At 29.8% G+C, this 23,700-nt stretch overlaps 1 protein-coding gene across 1 annotated transcript; it reads left to right on the top strand.

Moving 5' to 3' along the window:
• Positions 1-11,062: 11,062 nt before the first annotated feature.
• On the top strand, positions 11,063-17,365 carry LOC145631880 (stearoyl-[acyl-carrier-protein] 9-desaturase, chloroplastic-like). Its single transcript, XM_081684102.1, has 4 exons — positions 11,063-11,181; positions 12,789-12,934; positions 15,409-15,928; positions 16,563-17,365. Exons 2-4 carry the CDS (start codon positions 12,837-12,839, stop codon positions 17,121-17,123), a joined length of 1,179 nt encoding a protein of 392 aa, XP_081540228.1. The 5' UTR covers positions 11,063-11,181; positions 12,789-12,836; the 3' UTR covers positions 17,124-17,365.
• The last annotated feature ends 6,335 nt before the right edge of the window (positions 17,366-23,700 follow it).

Below are 23,700 nucleotides of genomic sequence, written 5' to 3'. Positions count from 1 at the left end.
GTCTTGTTTTAAATTTTAATAATTAAGAAAATTCTAGTAGGTTTTAACAGTGTTTTGGATGTTTTAATTTCATGACAATTATAAAAGTCATAAAATAATCTTTTGATGTTATGTTAATGTTGTTCCTTGATAACATCAACCATATTACATGGCCATATCGAATTTATTATTTTTCTTTGCAGCCACATTTTCATAAATATGCATGCATGTTCTATTCATTTAATAAAAATGCAGTAACATTCATTACACTACCACCTTCATATAGATATCCTTAGACATTACTCTCTATACAATACCAGTAAAAAATTTCCATTGTTTATTTTTCAGATGACACGTTTCGACTTTTGACACTTTTTATTGAATTTACCTCGACTTTAATTTGTGATCTATTTTCTTAGAAATACACAATCATATAAGATCTTGTAAATTTTTTCTCATTATCTAGTTTTTATACTATCATACACAACATTTCAAATTATATTGATTAATGTGTATAAAAAAAATGTGTCAACTAATTTGCATTGATATGAAAAAAAAATAATTAATATACTATACTATAATAATATAAGGAAAATGCTATACGTAGCCCTTAGGGCTATATATAAGCATTAAATTTACACTTGAAAATCGTAAAAAGTTAAAAATTCATCAAAATATAAACACTAATTACACAGATTAACGCGTGTTTTTGTCATAAATTCCTAATTTTATATAATTTACAAGAATGTATTTAATGCTTATATATAGCCCTTAGGGCTACATATAGCATTACCCATAATATAAATATAATCCTAATACACCATACTTTTACAAATTATTGGCGATCTACTTTTTCCGTGTTTAATTTGGCATCACACAAACCATCTCTAATAATATTAAAAAAATTTCTTCCAACACATCTCAAATACGGAGTAATAAAATATGTATATTCTTTCAACCTTTATCTAATAAAAAAATTTAATTTAATATATAGTTTGAAATAGATACGAAGTATTTGTTTAAAATAAAATAAAATTGACATGGAGTAGGAAAATCAGATTTATGAGTTTGTTGCCTGCCTCCTCTCCAACTGCATGCAATAATTTAATATACAAGTTTGAGAAATGACTAAGTAACCACAGTTTTGCTGCAAGATATGTTGGAATTTCTATCATTTAATACTGTATATTTTTATGCATGTGCTAGTATGGTACTGTACGATCTTTTCACTAATAAATTCTAAGTTGTTTTGGAACTCATATTAGCTGTATTGCTACTTGCTATAACTAGTTAACTGCTACTAGTAGTACTAGTACCCCACGCATGGGTTTTATATTTTTATTACGGAGTAATAAATAATAGGCTACGTTTAATTCCGATCATTATATTATTTTGAAATAAAATACTACGGAGTACTTTGTAGATAATTCTTTATGGTCGAAAATACTAGAACTTTGAAATTATAATGCGATGATCCTTCCCAAAAAAAAAAAAAAAAAAATAATGCGATGAGAGCTATTACATCGTATATTATTATTATGCAATGTCCTCTATTTTTTTTTTCTATTATGTTTGTTTCATTTGTATTAGGTCATCTAGAGAGAGCTCAACATTAAATCTTGATCTTAATTATTCATTGTTTTATTTACGAATAAACATATATTGTTTATTACATGAGCATACTAACAAAAAAAAAAAAAAAAAAAAATTATCCATCATATTAACTTATAAAGAGAGAAGACTGACACATGATAGTACATTACTAGTCCGATACCCTATCTCCTTAGATCAAGTAGAACTTTAAAAATTTGACATATATTTATAATGGTGTACATTATCACTTGGAGAATAATTTTTAAAAGGATTTAAATAGAAATGTGGCATATACTTTGTACTAATTAATTATATTTTTTTATTTAGAGATTGCTAGCTAAAGAGGACTAATTTTATTTAATTTATTGTATATTAAATAAAAGATTTATTACTTCTCCCAATCCATAAATAAAAAGTTGTGCCATCCATTAAAGATCAATTAAATAACTAGATAACCCTCAATAATATATGGTTGGTGCACTCGGGTGCACCATGCGCATGGTGCACCCGGAAAGAACATTAGATATATTTAAAAGAACATGGGCGAAAAAAAGAACATTATAGATATTTATAAAGAACGTGAGCATAATATGTTCTTTAAATTTGATTATTATGTTCTTTGAGTTTGAACTATATGTTCTTTATATTATACAATATGTTATTTAATGTATGTACATTTATAATAATAATAAAAAAAATCAATCACCCGAGTAACTAGCTTAGAAAAAAGAACATGTTCTTTACTGTATTATCATGTTCTTTTTGTAAAGACTTTATGTTCTTTGGCTAGAGGTGATCAAATTTAGACCGACCCGGCTTGATTTTGGACGGGTTTTGGGCTGAATTTTTTCGCCCCCAAATCGAGTCGAACCCGACCCGTAAATTTAAATTTTTGGGCGGGTTTGGGATCGCGTTTTTATGCATTTTAGTTGATTTTTTTTACTCAACCCGAAAAGCCCGCACGACCGGACCATTTTGGCACTACAAGAAAACAGCAAAATTGCGACGGAAAAAGTTCGTCGTAAAATATGTCAATTCCGTCGTAAAAGTTTACGACGGAATTCCGTCGTAAATGGTTGTCGGAAAACCCTTTGTAGGAAAATGGCCATATTACGACGGAATTTCCGTCGTAAACCAACTTTACGACGGAAATAATATCGTCGGACTTGGAATTGGCCTTTATTGAAGATCCGTCGCAGACTTCCGACGGAAAAGGTTAAATTCCATCGTAACCTAAAGTTTGCGACGGAAAAAAGCCTCGCAAAATATAATTTACGACGGAAAAAGCGTCGCAAAATACAATTTACGACGGAATAAACGTACAAGGACAGTCCCAACCGGGGACTATTCAAGACATACTCCTAATGTGTATGCCTTGAACGGGTATCTAGGCATATGATTATGCAAATGATTTATTTAAAGATATTAAAACTAAACTAACATACAAAAAATTATACAAATACATCATAATTAAACTTAACATAAACAAACATATCATAAAACCATAACATTAATATAAACAAATCAAACCAAACAAAACCAAACTAAACTAACATATCATAATATTAAATATAGTAACATGCATTATAAAAAATTAAACTTAAGTAAGAAACATTATATTAAACTAAACAAAACCAAACTAGATTATAATGAACTAAAGTAATCTAACATACATCATATTAAACAAAACAAACAAAACGTACCTAAAGTTTCATAATATTAAACTAATCTAATATACTTTAGTAAAACTAAACTAAATTAAACCACATTATATTAAAATAAACTGAACTAAAGTTTCATAATATTAAACTAATCTAATATACTTTAGTAAAACTAAACTAAATTAAACCACATTATATTAAAATAAACTAAACTAAAGTTTCATAATATTAAACTAATCTAATATACTTTAGTAAAACTAAACTAAATTAAACCACATTATATTAAAATAAACTAAACTAAAGTTTCATAATATTAAACTAATCTAATATACTTTAGTAAAACTAAACTAAATTAAACCACATTAAAAAGTAAACTAAACTAAACTAAACTAACATACTTACAAAAAAAAAAGTAACTAAACTAAACTAAAACACATTATATTAGGGTTTGTAATGTGACTAACCTTTAGATCTACACTTCTTTTTGACAAATTGTACAAATCCTACATACAAAATATTTTAAAAAAAATAATTAAATTAAATAAATAAGGGTTTATTATTAAAAAAAAAATTAAAAAAAAAATTGGGGAAAGGACAACTTACCAACTGCTTCAGCCACGGCGAGGGAAGGGAGGAGGCTGGAGGCTGCGGTGGTCAAGGGAGGCTGCGGTTGTGGTGGTCAAGGGAGGCTGCGGTTGTGGTGTCAAGGGAGGCTGCACCAGATTTGAATGTGTTTTTAAAAAAACGAATAAAAAAAAAAAAAAACAAAAACAACTTACCTAGACGCGGCACCGGCAACAACCAGCAGCGTCAACGGAGGCTCGCCGGAAAACGGAGGCTCGACCTCTTTCTCTTTCTCCTTTTCGTCCTCTTTCTCCTTTTCGTCCTCTTTTCGTTTTGGTCTTCGTCGGCGGCGGATGGGTGACGACCGACGCCGGAATCGGGACGGCCGACGACGGATATGTGGCCCCTTTTTCTCTTTCCCTCTCTCTTTCTCTCTCCTTCTCTTTCTTCTGTTTGTAGCTTCCCCCTTCAAGTGAAATTCGATTTTTTAGGTTAAGTCAATTTGGGTATTTTTTTAAAAAAAGTTTTATAATCTTGCGACGGAAATATTTTCCGTCGTAATTTTCTTTTTACGACGGAATATTTCGTCGCAAACATCTTTTCGACGAAATATTCCGTCGTAAAAAGAAAATTACGACGGAAAATATTTCCGTCGCAAGATTACTACGGAAAATTCGTCGTAGATATTTAAATCCGTCGGAAAGTTGCGAGGGAAATAAATCCGTCGTAATTTTTGAATTTTGCGACGGAAAAACCGTCCGTCGGAAGTAATCCGTTGCTACTTTGCTTATTTCTAGTAGTGTGGGCAGGTTTGGGCACAAAAAATTCAGCCCAAAACTTGGCCCGACTCGAGAAGTGAGCTGATTTTTTAACCTTGGCCCGGTCTACCCAATGATCACCTATATCTTTGTCAAACACGAACATGTTCTTTTTTGTCAAATATAATGTTCTTTTTCAAACACGTTCAACCACCCAAGTAACCATAAAAATAACATGTTCTTTTTGTAAAGACTTTATGTTCTTTGTAATGTCATGTTCTTGTCAAATACAAACATGTTCTTTTGTCAAACACAAGTATGTTCTTTTTCAAACACTAACATGTTCTTTTTTTTTTTGCCCATGTTCTTTAAAATATGTCTAATGTTCTTTCCGGGTGCACCATGCGCATGGTGCACCCGGGTGCACTATACTATTTTCAAACCCTCAATTTGTGTACTAAGTTATTTTTAAGATGGGAGGTGTTAGAGCAACATTAGTGTAGTCTTATCCTCTTACTTTCTTTCTTTATCATGCCAACTTTTCAAACATATATTTCGCAAAATTTTAGCAAACTGAAAATTTCAAATGACTCTAGAAATAATCAAGGGAAGAAAGTTAATCGGGTAATAATTCTCTTAGGGATTAGTCATCCTGTCAATGTAAATCCTTATCTAGTTGTGCTAGGTTGCAAGTGTGAGCTGTTGTCCCACATGGAAAAATTAAACAAAGAACCACTGCTTTATAATCTAAGTGAGCTACTCCTCCTATTACCATATGATTTTGAAATGGAAGCTCACTTGGGCTTATGTGTGAGTTCTTCTCTCCTCCGCTTCCTAACAAGTTGCATGCATGCACTTATAGGTTAGAAGAGACCCACAATACTGACTATGATACCATATTAAATTTAAGATACTACAAAATGAGTTTGGGCAACCCAAGCAAGAATAAAGAGATCGGCTTTAGTTCACTTACATACGTATAAATTAAAGGAAGTTTATACTAAAATTAATACTTAGAAAGTTAGAAGGTGATATTAGGAGTAACCCTTCTACATTTCTACTTGATAAGGTGATACTTTTTCAATTCTTCGTTTTCTTCAATGTGAAGCAACTCACAAAGTTAGATCACAAGTAAATTATAATGGGGTTTTGATAATGAACCAACTCAACCCAAAGCTTTAATCTTATGGTTGAAACTCAAGATCGATTTATATACTCTATCGCGCCCCTCACATGAGAGACCTTTGAATTTGAAGTGTGGATGTAGCATTGGTTTCCTCATACCTAGCGCAAAATATTTCACTTAAAAGTGAAGGGTGGATTAAAGTTGAAATTAACCATGACCTTTGTGTCACGCCGGCTCTAATATACCATGTTAATGAACCAACTCAACCAAATACTTAAGCCTATGGTTGAAACATAAGATTGGTTTATATACTCTATCAGGTTTCAACGACTTTATCCAAATATGGCTTGTTCTGATTTACATAACTGAACTGAATTAAATTGAGCTGCATTGAATTGTTTATGAGAGAAGAAAATTAGAAATTGAATTGAGCTGAAGTGAACTAAATTAAATTGAAATTGAGCTGAAGTGAACTAAATTAAATTGAAATTAAGCTCAAGAGAACATATATATATATATATATATATATATATATATATATATATATGTATATATATATATATGTATGTATATATATATGTATGTATATATATATGTATGTATGTTCTCCATGGACAAATCTCCAAACTTATTGTCAACTATATTAAAGGTTAAAATTTGTTATTGTGCTTGTTGGTTGACACATAAAAACAAGAGAAATATCAACTTCTTAAAACAGGATCAATGTTTTTTACTACAACTGACATGATGTACATAAGAAGTTGTACTTTAATTATGAAAAAATTATTTACCAACTTACCAAGGTATATATATTCTCCAAGTAAAAGGAATAATCCATGAGAATTTTAACAATTTTAATTTATTACTATTGACCAACAAAAGAGTTGTTGTAACTGTAGAACTGACAGATATTGAAATTTCATGACAAAATTTTCTACCAAACATGTAAAATCATCACCTTTACAATAATAAATCGAGTGAATCTTTTAATGGGCCAATTAGCTAGCAATAAATCAAAACATAAATACAATGTCCTTCTATAAAAGGAAATATATTTTGACAGCTACAAAACAACGCAGTTTGTTACTAGTGTGAGTAAATATTTTTATATCCAAACTACCAAAGCTGACCTTCGTTAATGTTGCAACTAACACATTTAATAATCCTCATAATCATCCACTTAATAGCCCTAATTTAACCTCATTTTGTTCATTTGTTAATTGTTCTTTTGTTAATTCAAATAGAAGATGTTAATTACATGCAACTTCCACTACCGTTCTCCTACTCTGATCCTATTGTTCTTCCCATCAAAAATCGGGGAGAAAATTAAGAAAATTACATTTAAATTAATGGGAGAGAAGTAATAATTAAATTAAGAAAAATAAATTTTAATTAATGGTAGAGAAAAAAAATGAGTTAAATTCAGCCCAATGATAATGTATAACACGTACAAATTAATAAATCCAGTCAATTCGATTGAAATTAAATAATGAGGCTAGAGTTAGGTCTGCCGGTTTGGTTAACTTAAAAAAAAATCAATTTAGAAAAAATAAGTCTACTTTAATAAAATAATTTTCAACACAATAAAAGCAGTAAATCTAAAGAAAAAAATATAATAGAGAATTCGTAAAAATAAGTTCACTTGAGTAAAATTATTTTAATTTCGGTAAAAATATTAAGTTTAACAAAAATAATTTCAATTTAGTAAAGTTAAGGTGAAGTAAACAAGGCCTAATATTAGGAATTAATTAACATCAGATCACCTGACATAATATAAAAAGTCAATATCTAAAGTGGTAGGTAATAACTCCAACTCATTTCTCCTTATCTTCGCTCTTTCTCTTTCTTAGGCTCTTTTATGATTATAAGTTTATGTCATATTTCCAAATAAAATGAATTTTATGTCATAAATGTTTGAATTATGTAATTAATTAAAACCATCGTAATCCAAAAATTTCCTTTTCAATCTGGCCATTAAAGTATTTCGAAATTCATATATCCACAGTGTATTAAAATGCCCTAAGATTTGTGTATGTTTGAATTTTGAATTATTAATTTCCAAATTCTTGTTCTTCATTTGTTTCTTCATTAAGGACTCATTAGTAGTTATTACTCTTATTAGTATGAAAGGGCACATTTTATTAGCAACTAGCTTTTATGCAATCATTTATGGTTTATTAAAAATATCGAGATTTTTTTAGAACAAAAAGGACATGCAAGTAGACAAGTTACAATCAAGACAAGTTTCAATTTGATTAATTTCCATTAGGATTTGAATATCCCTTTCTCTTTCTTCTCATCTCCGCAAATTTTTAATTTTTTACAAATTAATTAACCTGAATTTTATTACACGAATTACAATTACTCTTCAATAACAAAATGATTTAGCCTCAGATTAATAAACCTTAGCTAAATGACGAAAAGAATAAAAATTTTTGTTTTTCGGATAATTCAAGCATATGTATCATGTATGTAATTAGACAGCAGAAGGTTTTTATTTATTATTATTAATTTTTTAATCTCATTTTCTTGATTAAGGGAATGAGTGTTGGGTTTGGATTATTAATTTATTTTGTATACTTTTAACTCTTTAAGCATCGATTTGGATTAGTAATGAGAATCAGATGGAAACAAGTGTAATGAGGTGAATATTACTATGAAGGCGAGTTGAAAGAAAATAAAATAAAAGAAAAAATATATCACCAGTTTTCATGTAGGAGTTCTTTTATTTTTAAATAACTACTATTTTTTTTAATTTTGATAAATTTCTAAATACCACATAGGATTTTGACCTATTATAGATTTAGAGCAAGTACCATTTCATAATATCCAACATAAAAAGGTCGGATTATTATTGTCATGTTTTCCCTTTAACTAATAGTTGGTATATAGTAATTACATGTTTATGATTTTTAGGTTAATAGTTAGGAAAATTGTAAACTAATAATCCCACCTTTGTCACTTCTGCTCAAAGCAATTTTCCTAATTGTTTTGAGCTGAAGTGACAAAGGTGGGGTTATTAGTTTACAATTTTCCTAATAGTTATGGTCTTTGGCTATTAGTTATAGTTGATTTTAATTAGTTGTATATTCGAGTAATAAATAGTTATAATTTTATTTTTTTTTGACGGGGTGATTTTGATTTAAATTAATTGAGATAAAGGTATCTAACTTGCATATATAAACCAAGTTTAGTTATTATTTTAGGCTAATAATTATGGTTCTTTGTTTATTGATTATAATTTTTGGGGTAATAGTTATAGTTTTGAATATATATAGTTGTTAAAGTATTAGTTAGGATTTTCATATTCTGGTTTAATAGTTGATGTATTTGAGTAATTAGTTATGAATTTAAGACTAATATAGTAGCTATGATTTTTGAGTTATTATCAGTATGGTTTTTTTAAATTTTTTTAAATTTGTAGATTTAATATATAGGGTTTTCCACGTATTAGCTTTGCTTTTTAGGCTATTAGTTATGGTGTTTGGTTGTAAATTATATCTATTTTTGACTGGTTGTTATTTTTGGGTAAATAGTTATATTTTGATTCAATAGCTTTATTTAAATTTACGGACTAAAAATTATTATCATTGAATTTATTACTGAATTGAAATTGTTTTTACTCAATAGTTTTTATTTTATTTTATTTATTTATTTTTATTTATTTATTTATTTTATTTTTTGTAAGGAAGAGAACATAGCCTAAATTGTTATAATTAATTATGATTCGTATTATTAATTATGATTCTGGCTTATTTGTTGGTATTTCTGATCTTTTGGGTAAATAGTTTTTTTAAAAATATTTTCAGGCAATTTGGTATGTTATGTTACAAAAGTTACTCATGACTACTCATGATTTTTTAAGTTAGTAGTAATAAATAGAAATCAATGCCGCAAAACTTGTTACAAAATCATGAATTAATGACAAAATTTTGACATAACTTACATGCAAGCTGCATTGATTATCGTATAAATGCAACCATTACCAATTGATTAATAATTTAGAACTAGCTTTAAACATTTAACCGTTTCCTAAAAATATTTGTTGGTTGTTTTAATGAACGATTGGAAGTACGTATACTTAATAGACTACGAATACAGCGACGGTACCTCGTTGGTGGGACTTCCTTGACCAACAAATGAACGAGATGGGGTTACTAGCTAGGAGGGCGTTGGCGGCGACAACAGAGACGATCACGAGTTTATGGTGACTGGTGGCTGTGGAAACACAAGGTTGTCTTGGTGTGTTAGAGATATGAGCTATCGGAAAATATGTTATATTTCCCGATATCTCGTATCTCTAACATGGTGGTGGGAGTATTAAGAGAGTTTGATAATACCATGACAAATGAAGTTAGGAAAGGGAGGGAGGTTAATTGGGAATTTATGAGTTATGTAACTTATGTTTGGTAAAGGAGTAATAGTGGTAATTGTACATAAAAAATGACCAACTCAATCAAAATGTTAAGTTGATTGTTGAAATTTAAGATTGGTTTATACACAATAGTGGGCGTGGATTAGTGGATGAGACTTAAACCTGTGACCTATGTATGTTACATTGGCGGCTTGGCACTGATATCATGTATATTCAAAGATCAACTCAACCAAAAAGTTGAACTGATGGTTGAACTCTATGATTGGTTTATCTACTCTATAAATTAATATTTAGTAAACATATTTCACTTGCCAGGTACCTTAGTTGGTTAATATGGGAGGTACATTTAAAATCTTAGGTAGAATTTCATCTACAACACACTATCATTTATGACTTTTTGCTATAAAATTAAAGAATACGGAGTAGATGAAAACGGAAGGTGAATACAACTTTAATACAATATAAAAAGTAGATTTTTAAAATAAATTTATAATTTTATGTTTTTGTTTTAGTTATTTTATGGCACTACAAAGACACCACTCGAACATAGGATGACCTAATAAGACAATACAAGTTAAGAATGCCGTTGTTTATTGTGTTTGGTGGATTGACAAGTACATAGATATTATATCGAAAAGCTAATCGGGCTATAGATTACTTAGGAATATTAGGATTCGCCAACTCAAGAATTTGGGATTTTTTTAACCAATTGTAAGATTTTGTTGGAGGAATTTAATGACATAGTTTGGCCCAACACAACTTGAAGTGGTACCAAAACCTAATTACTTAAGTAAATTTTTAATTTCTTTTATTTATAGTTTGTAAATTTTATTTTTGAGTGTATTTTAATTTGTTTGCAGTCTATTCCATTAGGGCTTGTCCCCCATTTCTACAAAACCAATTTATGCTACAATTATTGATGATATGGACATTCATCCATATCCTTTATTTCATCACAACTATCAATTTTAACTTAAACGTTTGAACACTCTATTTATAGCTCAAACTTTGTACACTTAAATCATCTTCATCATAATAAGCGAGCAAGCACTCCTTTTCTTTTTGTTCCAACAACGAAAGCCTTGAGTTAGGTTGTTCAAGCTTCCTCGATCTTAAATAAATAAGGTGCTATTTCTCCCCGTTTCTTTTTGTTTCCGTCTTTGGTTTTTTCCTTTTATTCATATTATGAGGGAGTTAGGTTATATTAATTTCAGTTTATTTAAGAAATATATGTTGTTGTCGTCGTTATTATTGTTACTAATTAATATTGTCGTTATAATAATAATATCTTTATTTTTGTCGTTGATGAAGAAAAAAGTGCATAATATTCACATTAAACAAATCTGCTCAAATGGTATGATTAAATTTGAGGCTTCATGATAAAAATACGCACAGATTGATAATATAATTAATTTTTATTTATCTTAATAATTCCTTTTTATGTAACTAGTCCTTACAACACATTTAGTAAGAGGTCATAAGATGTAAAAATGATAATAATTAGGCATATAATTTTTTTTTTCGCATAGTTACTTTTAAAATCTTTATCATTACCACCTTTTATTACCAGCAACTAAATAAATGGCGTGCCATTAACATTATATGTATCCCTTAATTACCTTATTACACTGTTTTTGTTGCTACTACTATTGTTGTAGTGGATATGGTAAATATTTTTTTTGAGTTAATCATCATATAATGAATAAAGACATAAATATGGACGAACAAGCATTTATGTGAATTTACACTATTGGAAATGTAAATAAGATTCCATAAAGTAGTAACTGTCGCAAGGACAAAACATTACAGAAGCATGCGTAAATGAAGATTTACATTTTAGATTTTACATGACGAATAAATTCCATTTTACTAACGTACACCATAATTTTACGTACTTCTATCGTACAATGCAAATTCTTTAGCTTGAACATTAAAGCATATCACACCAAATGCTCAAATAAGATTCACTTATGATCAAATTCATGAATAATTGCTTACACTAAACCAAGTAGTCAAGTACATATATAGTAATTCGTATATCCCGGTACCGCGATTATTTCTTTGTACATGTCTATATTTGATTGTCAAATTCATGCATATATAAATGGTTACACCAGGTACATATATATTACTCCGTGTATTCCTATACCAAGTTTATTACTAAGTCCATGTTTATACTTGATTATACGACCAAATTTCTCCTCATTCTAGTTAGGGATACACAGTGAATCTATGTTCAGATCTAATTCTATAAAATTTTATTGCATAATAAAAAGTCATATTTTTCTGTCTATATATGTAGTGAAATCATATCCCAAAACCAAACACTTCCTCCGTTTTTAATATTTGCATCAATTGCCTGCACACGTTTATTAATCCACTACTTTTTTTTTTGAAACATTATTAATCCACTACTTCAACTATTAATAATCAATCTCTTTAAGTATATATTGTTACAAATTATAAAATAGTAAATAAAGAAATTATTTATATACATTAATGGTAAAATATGATCATAAATAGTGTAAAAAAAATCAATTGATGTAAATATTACTACTCCGTATAAAAAAGGGAAAATATAGGAAGAAATTAAATTCCGTGCCACCATTATTTATTTATTCCCATCCATAAAATAGACTGTACGTATAGTTTGTAATTGCTGCGGCATTTAAAGACAAAGATCCGCATTGAATTTACACTGTATTAATCCATTTAATGTTTTGTTACTCCAGCTTTTGGCGGCAGTTGTGAGCAGAAGAATTAAGGAAAATTTAACAAAAATGGCAATGAGTTTATATTCTCTCCCACAAATTAGCACTCACCGTGTTAAAGCTCCACAGATTTGCATGGCGTTAACTCTCAACAATGCACCTCCTAAGTGAGTTTCTTTAGATCTCCTATTTATAATGTTGTGATTAATTTAACAAGGTTTCATGTAGGCTATACTACTCTATTTATCTCCGATCTCCGGTTTCTGAAGGAAGACCGGCGGTGTTATAATCCTTTGTATGTGCTATAGATTGAAACATAGGTTATGTTTGGTTATTCAAAATGGACGACTGAGATTATTTGTTTTTTTAAAATTTATTTCTAATTAGTAATTTTAATTAAAAATTATTTTTTAATTTTATATATACATATATTTTTTTATTTCAAAAATTTGAAAAATATTGCAAAAATAATTTTTGGAAGATAAAGTATATTTAAAATAATTAAAAAATACGAAGTAATTTTTTTCAAAAAAAAAAAAACGAAGTAATTTTTAATTAAATGAAAAATTTAATCAAAAAATTAATAATCTCAACCGTCCATTTTAAAAATTGTGATAGTCAAAAGTCATAAAACTACATTGGAATCACTACAGTTTATTTTATTAAGGAAATACGTACTTCATTTCATAACAAAATCAAATCAGATCAGATCTATTTATTTTAGTTGGGTTTACCTATTACTAAATACGAAGTACCTTTCTCCTATAACAAAATTATATTAATGAAATATTCATTTTTGGAATTTTTTTTTTTTGAAACAATTTGGAATGTATATTTATACAATAAGACAAATCGATCTAATGACCATAAATTATTAAATACGGAGAATATTATTGATCAAATACATGCAATAAAAAAAAATTAAAAATAGATTAGTACGTTAAATTCATCTCGATGTATAATCTCAAAGTAATAAACATGTATCACCTGATCGAATGTTTGTACTTAGGTAGCTAGGAGACATAACTTGTTAGTGAAAGAGACATTAGTTTATTAGTGAGAACGATACTTAGCGTTATGGGTATGTATGCACATAGATTCTTATTAAAACCAATGATTAGTTATTATACGTTTGATAACAACTTGTTAGTGAAAGGGACGTAGTTTATTATTGAGAACGATACTTAAGCGTTATGGGTATGTATATACATCAATGTTTTTTTACAAAAGCCAATGATTATAAAGAAAAGGGTCACATACAGAGGGGACCTTCCACCGGGGTCATTAGGGGCCCGCCGGCCCCCGGTAAATTGTTGAAATAAATTAGCTAATGAACTTAAATAACCTTATTTTACATATAAAATATTAGAACATAGTGATTATTTTTTAGTGAGAGATAAAAGCTAGATTCAAATCCCGGCCTCTCTAATAGTTTTGACCAAGATTCTCCTCTTGTCACATATCATTGAGCTATTTATATCAAGTATGAAAGTCATAGATACCCAAAAGAAAAGGTCACATACATTAAGCTATTTATAATTAATTAAAGACATTTGGCAGATTACAAAAGTCGTTGTTATATTGATGTGATATATGTATCTTGGTATTAATATACGCATCATTTTTTATAATAATATTTACAATAATATATCCTGTTTTTCATAGGACCATATACAACATGCCACTATTTAGTACTTGTATTTAGTTGACTATACATCCCCAAATATAACCTTGCTATACATCATAAATAATGCATGATGTCTTAAATTGGCTACATACCTTATCATTATATGATTCGTATGTATCTAGTACTCTACGTCTCTACGTATGTACATCTGTATCACTTCAATCTAGTCATTGATTGGTTACGTTGACTCAAATCCTTCATGTCATTACTACCTCACATAATAAAATACGGAGTAACTTTTTTTTTTTTAAATAGGTTTTTAATTAATTCAACTTCATGATATGAAAAACAAATAAGAAAAATTGGCAAAAATAATCCCAACTTTTGCCCGTTTGCTCAAGGTAATGCCAAGTTTAGCTTATTTTAAATAATAAAAAATTTGGGGGTTATCGGTCACTTGGGACCATTTAAAGCAAATAACCCCTAAAGTTCGGAATATTTAGAAGTAATTCAAAGTTAGGATTATTTATGCGAATGGGCAAATGTTGTACCAATTTTTCCAAACAAATATTTGTTCTTTGATTAATTTTTAACAAATGGATCGTGTCAAACGTAGCACTAATAGCTTTATACAAGTGTTTTAATGAATAATCAAATCAACTAAAATTATGCTCTAATTTCCTTAAAGTTTCGTCTTTTCATTAGATTTGTCTTTTCTATTCATGGTGTCTAATAATGTGACCTTTTACATCTTTAAGATCATTAACTAATTTAAGTATTGAATTACTAAGCTAAAAACTGAGATCTTGATAAAATGGAAAAAGTAGGTACAATATTAAATGAATCTATCATGAACTCCAATAATAATTGTATTATATGTTACCTTAGTGCTATAATTTAATTTACAAAAAAAAAAATAGCCATTTTCATGCACTTTATTTGTAAGTTGTATACAATTTTATGTACTTGTAATTTTTCTCACATATATTCCTACATTTTTCATTATAATTGTAGATCAGTAACAATAAAACCAACTCCGAAGAAACCCTCAAGTAACCCTAAACGCGAGAAGCCTAATGACCGTGTTACACATTCAATGTCACCCGAAAAGATTGAGATTTTCGATTCATTAGAAGGATGGGCAAGAGATAACATCTTAAAATACTTAAAACCTGTTGAAAAATGTTGGCAACCTAAGGATTTTCTTCCTGATCCAACTTCAGAGGGATTTTATGATCAAATCAAAGAACTTCGAGAGAGGGCTAGAGAGGTTCCAGACGATTTCTATGTTGTTTTGGTTGGTCATATGATTACCGAAGAATCTCTTCCGGCTTACCAGACGGCGCTTAATACAATGGATGGTGTGAGGGATGAAACGGGGGCGAGTTCGACTTCATGGGCTACATGGTCTAGGGCATGGAGTGCTGAAGAAAATAGACATGGTGATCTTCTTAGCAAGTATCTTTATCTTTCTGGTCGTGTTGATATGAGAGCTATTGAGAAAACTACCCAATATATGATTGGGGCTGGAGTGGTAAGAATATATTTACTTTCTCCGTTCTTTTTTTTTTAACTTGATCTGTTTTTACTTTTACACTATTCACCACCCATTCTTTGACCATCTTTTGTGAATTATACATAAATATAAAATATTCACGTGTGATTTTGCTGAATTTGTCTCAATAAGTAATATCATAATATATCATTTCTATAATTTTTACTTATAAGGAATTAAATTTATTGATCATTAAAATTTTGTATTGACAAGCGTGATAAATAAAACAGGTCAAGTAAAAAAAAAAAAAAAACAAAATATACTTTTTTGCTTTCATAGCTTTTTATTTCAAATTTTAATACTTTATTTTTATTTTATTTTTTAAAAACCCAATTTTATTACTTCAATTTGTTTATAGTTGGTCTAATCGGGTCAAGTCACTATAATATAGCATGACATCATTGTTATTATCTCCGTTTTATCAGACATAAATCTGGAGTAAAAAATGTCTCATCATTGTAAATAATATGAATTAAAAGTATTACTCGTAATATCTATCCTTTTTCAACATTCAATCTCAACCATTTATGATTATTATTCATCAAAGTATATTAATTAATATTTCTATACAAAATATTTATTAAAATCATTAATTTTTGTTGTACAAATGTAGGACCCAAAATTTGAGAACAACCCATACATGGGTTTCATATTCACATCATTTCAAGAAAGGGCAACATTCTTCTCACACGGTAACACCGCAAGGCTAGCAAAAGAGCACGGTGATATCAACCTTGCTAAGGTATGCGGCCTTATCGCGGCCGATGAGAAGCGCCACGAAACCGCCTACACCAAGATATCTCAAAAACTATTCGAAGTCGACCCCGATACAACCGTCATTGCTTTCGCTAACATGATTAGGAAGCGAATCTCAATGCCGGGCCACCTTATGCACGATGGCCGCGACTTCAACTTGTTCAGTCATTTTACGGCAGTTGCTGCTCGGCTTGGAGTGTACACGGTCACAAACTATGCCGAGGTTATGGAGCATTTGGTGAACTATTGGAAGGTTGATCAACTCACCGGGCTTTCGGCCGAAGGGCGCCGAGCGCAGGAATATGTATGCACATTGCCTCATAGAATAAGAAGTATTGAAGAGAGAGTTCGAGATAAGGAAAAAGAAGCTCCTTCTGTTCCTATAAGTTGGGTTTTTGATAGAAGCATCAAACTTTGATGAACAACTTATTGACTTTGGTATGACGAGAAGTTTGTGTTGTACAACGGTTGTATGTGAATTACAGGTAAGACTACGACTTAAAATTACACAAAAGTTCAGGGGTATTTTATTTTGGTTATGGGTTTTTAATAGAGTGGTTGCAACCAATCAAGTAATTGTATTGGTTGCTTTGTTTAATTTATGTGCTTGTTTTCAATTTTATTACGGTTGATGTATTATTGATTAGAGTTAACATGGTCCTTTCATTGTAATGGTACACTGTACTAGTACATAGAATAACATATAGATGTGTGTAATTTTTTTTTTTCTATTTGAAGTTTAATATACAAATTTGTAATAGTGAATGAAATTTGGGGTGTATGTTTAATGGAAAATTATTTTTTATTAGAGAGAGTTATTTGGTTTATCTCATAGTAAGAGTACAATTAGGTACTTAATTCTTCCTTTTTTCACCTTTTAGGTACTCAATTTTTTTTGCTTTGCTTTTGGGTACTCAAAGTGATTTTCAGGTGAACTAACTCACCACTAACTCATCACTAACCATACCTAATAAAAAAATTAATATTTTTTTAAAAAAAACTTCTGAACTTTGACTCATAAACTAGCCGTTATTACTCTATTTAAAGGGGCATGAACTTGGCCAAAAAATGCCATGAAAACACCTGCAAAACACTAGCAGCACACCATGTTTTCTTAACAAAATTCATCCAAAACGATTTTCCCTGATTCAATTTCAATAAAAAAAAAAAAAAACAAAAACAGCAACGCAGAAGCTGTAGCAGTACACCAACAACAAATATCATCAAAACAGGTTCATTCACCATGTCTATTTAGGCACAAATTCTTCAACAAGATTTTCCTAGATTTTTTAGAAAAAAAAAAAACAGAAACAGAAGCTGCTGCTAGGTTCTTCCTCTGCTGCTGCTTCTTCAATTCTTCCCCTGTTTTAGTGCGAAAAACATATCAACTAATCAAACCCTTGCGCAATTTAAACAACATGCAATCGACATTCAACAACAACACTAGTTTAATCCAACAACAAACAACAACAAAGTAACAAATTTAACACAAAAAACACAAGAAATCGACATCATCATTTTGTTAAAAAAAAACCCCAAAAAATCGAAAACCCTAGATCGCAAATAACATCAAGAAATGGGCAAAAAATTCAAAATTTATATCAAAATATCAACATAATCCATGAGTAATTGAGCTTACCTCAAAAAAATGGCGGTTTTTGGTGTCGTTTTCCCCAGAATCGAGCTCAAGCTTGCTCGTATTCTTCGACAATGACGCAGCAGAATTTCCAGAAAAGGAAAGAATAAAGGGAGCAAAAGGGGGAATAAAGAATAAGAAAGGGAAAAAAAAATTAAGGGTGACCCGCGAATTTTTTTAATCGAGTGGGGCCCACTTTCTCTTAACCAAGGTACTAAATTCTTTAATCAAAGGTACTGAATTCTTAGGCTGATTTATTTTTTTTGCCGGAATTCTTAACTCAGTACCCAAAAGCAAAGTAAAAAAAAAATAAGTACCTAAACGGTGAAAAAAGGAAGAATTAAGTACCTGAATTTATGCTTAACTCTCACCTTTTATGTCTCATCTTATATTCTACCACATTTAATTTTTGAACTAATTAAATAGAAGTCAAGGTTGAACTCTCAAGGACCTGAGCGAATTGCTTGGGCTAATGCGGTGTTCAACTTTAGTTACTAAGTTGAGAAATCGACAAAGGAGGAAAGTTGTTAAGGTTGAACATATGTTGCATGGACCCGGATTTGGGTGGCGTGTCTAACACAATATCATATTTTCCAAATTTATAAAATTTTATACGAAGTATAAGGCAAGTTGAATATGTATTTAGATGCTATGTCATGTTGAAAAGCAAGGTCGAAATTGGCCTAATATTTGGGGTCCTTGTAATTTGTGCCAATGAAAACAACAATTCAGTTATTTTTCGAGCTGTATCCAATTAATCAATTTGATAAACATATATAATTAGTAAATACGTTCTTTCAAAAAAAAAATATAATTAGTAAATACGTAATTAATCTACTGTGTAAAAATTGAAGGATATAGATGTAATTTGTTATCTGCTTAAGTTAATTAACCTTATGAAACTCGAGTTAAATGTGTTACTCCCTCAAGATGATCAAAGTAAACTTGATGTTTGGATGCCCTCTTGCTTGTTGCTTATTCCTTGTGTAAATCCATGCATCCTCCAGAACTATATATGGTAGAGCTCAAGACCTTCCCCAAAAAAATCCAACCATTCCTCATAATCAAAATTCTGAAAATGCTTCCAACCCATGAAATCTCAAACTTAGTTTCTTGAATAATGTCCATTGATTACTCCCCACAATGTTGTTTAACGAACCCATGTTCTACAACTTTCTGAAAATAAATGAAACCTCCATCCCATTTCTCGCGTTCTTTTATCAAAGCCTTTATGTTCATTTATAAACCCATGTTCTTTACAATGCTTCTTAATGTTCTTTCCGCCTTTTTTTTTTGCGAGTGGTTTGCGTTTTACGTGTTCGGGGATGTCGTTTTGTACCGGGTGCACCATGCCTGTGCACCAACCACGAATTATAACAATACAGGACTTTCTTTAGTCTGTTGCTAGACAACTTTCACACAAGCCTCCTATAAGGTTTCACACAAATTTGATTTCATGGCTCTGAATCCTCTGATGAACAACTTCTGAAATAATCTACACAATGCTACTAGCTTAATTAGCAATGTCAAAAATGCACTGGAGAGTTCTAGACACTTAGTATGGAGGCCTATAAATAGATATTGCATCTCATTTGTACATCATCAAACCGTTGTAAACTCTCTCAAGTAATAAAACATAATTTCTAAGCATCTTTGCTCCATTTTTGCCTTCATTTTTCCACAATTAGTCTTTTGTAGCAACAGTTTATCATTGTTAAGTACTAGTTAACCAACTTAGGGGGCGTTTGGTATCAAATTAATAAAGGTAACGGAATGGAAACAAATTAGAGGGGGAAAGGGTATTATTTAGTGTTACCCTTACTAGTTGTTTGGTATCACTAAGGAAACGTAAACGGTTGTTTGCTTATCAATCTCTAGATCCCATATATTCTATAGCATTAACGAACAATTAACTAATTAGCTTTCTTATGAATCTTCCATATAAGAGAGGACGCACAATTTAATGAAATAGTGTAAGTTTAATATAAGCAAGCACTAAGCTACCGAGCTGCTACACACAGTATCATATTCATCTTTCATTTATAAATACTTTAATTTTAACACAATATCTATATGTCCTTAACTTTACTTTCCCTAAAACAAGTTTGTTATTACAATAATACTTTAGGATTTTTGTAATTTTGCAGCAGATTGTACTACCAAATCACAACTAGAACATAATTCACCCAAAATTATCCTAAATAAGAATGAGTCACCAAACTGGAACTATACATTTAAAACCAAGTGGAATACGTTACGAATTCACCTAATGAAGCAAATAATTAAGCAGAATACTGCTATATCAATTTGCTTGACTTTTTGCATGTTGGAACACTGCTATATCAATTTGTTTGACTTTTGACATGATGGAACAAAACTATAGTATGTCCAAGTAAATTTCAAGATTGTGTTTGGTTGAAGGGGTATACATAAATTTTATGTTCTAAGAAAGAAAATTTATCTTATGACTTGCTCAAACATAAAGACAAAAGATCAGACCAAGGAAATATAGATCAAGATCAGGGGTCTAAATGATTGCAAATAGTTCAATATATATTTTATAAAACTAATCCTTTTTTCAGAGTAGTATGTGGGTGGGCAGAACTTACTAAAGGCACACAGTTTAGGCAAAAGGTGCTTATAGAAATTTCACTACCAACACTAGCATGTTCGAGATTCTATTACAACATGCTTAATTTCTCTCCTCCAACCACCATGGAACCACCACCTCCACAACCACTGCAGACTCAGCAACCTCCCTCCCAACCCCATAATGCTTCAAATGCGGCGCACCCACCAACCTCCCACCCCACCCCCACACCACTACCCTACTCAGCCTCTCCTCCTTCCTACATCTATATCTACCTCCCCGTCAAACCAATCCAAATCAAAATTCTAAATCAGCAACTTCCTAAGGCACTTCAAATCCAAAAACAATCCCCAACTATACAATCACCTCACCAAAATCATTGGAAAAAAATTGGAGGAAAAACACAAAATAACCAGCAAAGCAGTCTGCTTATTACCAAAAGAAGCATTGTAACTATCAACAGCAACAAAATTCTTAACATAAGAAATTCTTCAAGCCAACACTAAATCCAAGTCTAAATTCAAGCTCATAATAATCATCAGAAACCTCATAATTAACATTCTAATGATGATGATGATGGTAGTTGGTATGGAGTTGAGTATGGTGGCGAAAATAGCAATCAACAAAAATATCGAAAATAACAATCAACATATAGATCGAAAGCATAAATCAAATCGAAATCATCATAATACAAAAAATCATGAAAATATACAAATTCAACTCAAAATTCTACACAAAATTAACACAAATTCAAAATCTAGGGTTTCTTTAACAAAAATTTGATAGATAACAAACCTATGATGGTTAGGATGGGTGATTTCTGGAAATTCGTTGTAGGAAAACTGATCATCTTGAGCGAAATCTGAAGATTAGATCGATCAAAGCTGATAATTTTCTGGAGAATTATGGAATGAGAGGAGAAAGAAAAAGGGTAAAGTTGTGTTTTTTTGGGTTAGAGGAGAGTAACGTGATTTGTTTCCCCAGTTTTTTCACTGGAAACAAAGTGATGGAATGGGTTACCACCAAGAAACGATTTTTGTTACTTTATTTAATAACCAAACATATTCTAACGGAAACGGTTTCTTGATTCCGTTTCCACACCTAAAAAATCCATACCAAACACCCCCAAGTGTAGCACTAGTTGGAAGAGTGTAAGCCAAGGCTGGGAGATATAGTCTAATTGACCTACATACTTTATACTTCTTATGATTATTATTTATATAGATGTTGCCTCCATTTCAATTATTAAAAAATGTTTCATAAGAAATTTGCCATTTTATGTGATTTATAGAATATAGACATGTAAGATATTTATAAATTCAAGTTAATGTGTATTAAATTTTACAAATCAATAATTAGAGATATCAAATTTTAATATTTTACATAGTCAATTGTGAAAAAATAGAATGTAATTCATTTTGAAATAAACGAAGTATAACGTTTGACAAAATGTAATGAATTTTTATTTGTAAAGAAGCTCGTATCTTGGGCCATTCCTTACAACAATCTTTAGACCAACACATGGGTTGACTCAATGCGTTAGTGTCCTGTGTCCGTGGGATTGATATTTAAAAATTTGGGTTCAATCCTACCCGATAGTTGTGAATCAAACCCAGATGACTCTAAATATTATGGGTTTGGTGCATCCCAAGGTTTGGTTAATAGTATCTTATCCAAGTGTATGGTATTAATATCTACTTTTCCTGCATGACTACTATCCATAGATAGATATTATCTCTTCAGGAAGTAATTTCTGATAATTTTTAATATAAAAGTGATTTTTATAATTATAGGAAATTCCAAATTATAGTAGAACTAGATGAAGCCCGTGCGATGTACGATTTGTTAATATTTTTTTAAAAAAATATTTTTTATATTTATGTGATTTTTATTATTATATTAGCTTTAAAATATTAGATAAAATTCCTAATCTCAAAAGATAATATTTTGTATTTAATTAATTTAAACTTTAGTATCTCATTCGTCAATTTTGCTTACGTGGCATTTAAATTATAATTGTAAAATAAATTAATAATCTCTTATTTAATTGGCTACGCTAAGAAAATTAAATCTTACGTGGCTCACTCGGGAAAAAACTCCCCTTTAATATATATATATATATATATATATATATATATATATATATATATATATATATATATATATATATATATATATATATATATTAGATTAACCTTGGTATATATACTCTATTTTGTGTGTTATTAATATGTGGTATGTTATTAGATTATAAACCTAATCCATACAAAAAAAAATTAAAAAAATTGTTTAACTGTCCAATGGATTAGATTATAAAAATGTAAATTTAGTTTGTATTGAAAATTCTTTTTTTTGATGATTGTTCATTTTTATTTTGTAAATGTTCATGATATATTAGTATATGACATATCAATAGATGATCAATAAATTTTTTTTTTTTTATAAAGATCCATATTTTTGTCATTTTCTTCCAATATAGTCTATCGATATAATAAGCTAAAAAAAATATTTTATTAGAGTTTATTGTTTCACTTTGTGATTTCTTATATTGTGTCGGGTTATCTTGTCGTGTCAGCTTTTGACAACCCTAGTTTCTTATAGTTTTTAATGAAAGCAATTTTCATAATAATAATTGAACTATTATAATATTATAAAGTTTCAAAATGGTTTAAAAAAAAAGTTCCAAAATTATAAAAACGTCATTCAATTAAAACCAGGAAAAATTGTCAAAAATAATATAAAATTTAAGCGATCAGCTAAAAACAAGTC

The sequence above is a fragment of the Chenopodium album genome, chromosome 5, assembly GCF_948465745.1.
Source record: "Chenopodium album chromosome 5, dcCheAlbu1.1, whole genome shotgun sequence".
NCBI lineage: Eukaryota > Viridiplantae > Streptophyta > Magnoliopsida > Caryophyllales > Amaranthaceae > Chenopodium > Chenopodium album.
This window is presented reverse-complemented; position numbering and strand designations above follow the sequence as displayed.

Bases quoted from the DNA above. Each gene is read 5' to 3' on its own strand.
- LOC145631880 (XM_081684102.1), top strand. From the start codon at position 12,837: ATGGCAATGAGTTTATATTCTCTCCCACAAATTAGCACTCACCGTGTT. The intron at 12,935-15,408 runs GTGAGTTTCTTT...TTATAATTGTAG, and splicing joins CTCAACAATGCACCTCCTAA to ATCAGTAACAATAAAACCAA. The intron at 15,929-16,562 runs GTAAGAATATAT...GTACAAATGTAG, and splicing joins ATATGATTGGGGCTGGAGTG to GACCCAAAATTTGAGAACAA.